Source organism: Macrobrachium rosenbergii, chromosome 55, assembly GCF_040412425.1.
Source record: "Macrobrachium rosenbergii isolate ZJJX-2024 chromosome 55, ASM4041242v1, whole genome shotgun sequence".
NCBI classification, from domain to species: Eukaryota; Metazoa; Arthropoda; class Malacostraca; order Decapoda; family Palaemonidae; genus Macrobrachium; species Macrobrachium rosenbergii.
In genome coordinates, this window is record NC_089795.1 from 37,432,768 (window position 1) to 37,435,267 (window position 2,500).

Genomic DNA, 2,500 nt, shown 5'->3' on the forward strand with positions numbered 1-2,500 from the left:
CACACACATATATATATATATATATATATATATATATATATATATATATATATATATATATATATATATATATATATATATATATATATATTTATACTGTATATACACACTACATTAACTGCTTCATATACAAGTGTGTGTGTGTGTGTGTTTGTGTATGTGTAACCCAATTTGTGTGTAATGCACACTGAGACATTTAACATACAGTAAAAATGGAAAAAAACAGTGCACTAAATAGTTTACTAAAGCTAAATACCAAAGCACAAAGCATGGAAGTGAGCTCACTGAGGGCTGTAAATGAATCATGAGCGTCTTTTTTTTTTCCAGCTCCCCATCGGGGCAAAGGTAAATAAATCACCCAAATATAAATCACCGGGAACCCTGTTTCTCTTCCAAACAACCCCACGTTCATCTTAACGAGTGCCAATATGCTAAAAAGATGGGGGGCCATTTCCCCGGGTCACCCATTTTGTTGAAGGGCCTCGGGCACAGACGGAGCCGAGGGGGAGCTTTTGGAGGTAATGGGGAGCTGGTCCATTAGACGCCCACTTCTAACCATTATCCTTAACTACCTGCGTTACGGTCGCTCGCTGACTTTCCAGTGCCTGCCTAACTAAAAGTCTTAAGATGTTACCGGAGGGGTAAGACAATCGAAGGCTCACTCATGAATATATAAACGCTTACTCGCGTGTTTGTAATTAGGGAAAAAGTGACACACAAACCTGTGTGCAAGCACATACGTTTGTGACTGTGTGATGTACAGCCTTCAAAACATTAAAACAGTTTGTGTACGTACAAGTGAGCCAGTGCTGCGTTCACACTTAAAAAGAAAACTAACGTTATCATTTCCCCGTAAACTATTATCCCTGTTAAAAAGCTGGATTTTAAAAAAATAAACCTGAGCATGACAAACCCACATGTAAGCCAAGTCTAATAATAATAAAAATGACAAACAAACCACAAACATACGACTTAATTCGGAAGGAAATCTTCGGAAAGCGGCAACCTCTCAGACCTTCCTGAAGATACGTATAAAAAGACACCATGTGTTACCAGACTCTCAATCTATAAAAATACTTAATACACTTGTCAAGCCTCGGAGCTGGTGTGGCACTGGCAGCAACTGATAACCATCCTTACGGCCACATGCAATAAGGTCGATTTGCAACTGGACTGCACCAAGAAATTCACCTTCCAACTCGCTATTCCACTGGCTTGATGTCGACTTTTCTTTCTAATATCGTGTTTCCCTACAGGAAGTAAGAAGAAGAAGAAGAAGAAGAAGGAGAGAGAGAGAGAGAGAGAGAGGAAATTTTCCTTTTCACAAGCTACGGCGACAGGATATATTTTCGTCACTGATAGTGCGCTGCTGAGCTTAAGGCTGGAAAGTGCGTCCACACTATGGTTTAATTAAAAGTTATGAACAAGAAACTGTTCCTTTGGAACCAACTACAATTACCTGCATTCTAAGTTTCCTTAGTAATACCAAGTTTTGTTTTTTTACAATGAAATAACAACATCTAAAATGAGACTTTATGTATAAATAAAACCTAAACGAATAATCTTGCTGAATGAAACCTTCCTTAAAAATATGATCCACAACTAAACACCACCTTCGATTTTTCAGGATAATTTCAATCAAATGCTCGCGGTTTCTCAAAATATTTTTCAAAGGGAACGACTACTTACACACTACGTAGTACTTCCCTCATTTCTCACATCACTTGTAAACATCTTTTCAAAGCAAGGAACTTAAACCATTTTTCATACTTTTCAAAATTATTCAGTGCTTTTTTTCTTCCCTAATTAGCATTATTTTCTTGATCTTAAAATAATATTTTCAAGCATTTGTCTTGTTCAAATAATTCCCTTTCCTTTCATGTCAAACAACACCTTCATGAATGATTTGTATGTAAATAATTCGAGTACAGTTCTATATTTAGAAAGCAACATAAAAAAACAAACTTACATACACAGTAAAAAAAAAAAAAGGTAAGCATCATGTTTTCCGGGCAAACTGTTTGCATAAATATCTGAACGATCAAGTCGACCTTACGAAAATCAAACATGTGATCAATCTTCTGCATTTAAGACCTAATATGTTTGTTATTCCCCTAGACAGTAATTCATTTCAAGTGGTGTGATATATGTTAAATCCTACTCTATCACCACTGAGAACACAAACTCACAAAAGGTACCCAACTACGGACTACCTAGCAGGATTTCACTGACGAAATCGAACCCAGAACTGATAATACAAAAAGTTTAAATCTCTGAGGGGCCTAACAAGGGGGTGGGGGAAGGAACTGTAGGGAAAAAGTAACTGTAGCTATCATATTTTCTCACCTGCCATTCTGGTCCAGCTCTATAATGTCTGGAGATCCGTCGTCGACGTACCTGTGCAAAGAGAAAGAGAAGAAAATAATTAGCACCTGAAAGTCTACGGAACGGATGAAAGTCTCAGTTCCAGGAAAGAAGTTTTCATCTTTTGAAAGGATGT

The 2,500-nt window shown here is 37.2% G+C and overlaps 1 protein-coding gene across 37 annotated transcripts in view; it reads right to left on the reverse strand.

Annotated features, from left to right (window-relative positions):
• The window catches only part of LOC136835120 (CUGBP Elav-like family member 2), a 323,150-nt gene that overhangs the window by 131,235 nt on the left and 189,415 nt on the right, over positions 1–2,500 (reverse strand). For all 37 annotated transcript variants that reach the window (XM_067098288.1, XM_067098291.1, XM_067098319.1 and 34 more), the window contains exon 2: positions 2,347–2,397. In XM_067098288.1, coding sequence (XP_066954389.1) covers positions 2,347–2,397 — 51 coding nt within the window. The remainder of the gene's footprint in view (positions 1–2,346; positions 2,398–2,500) is intronic.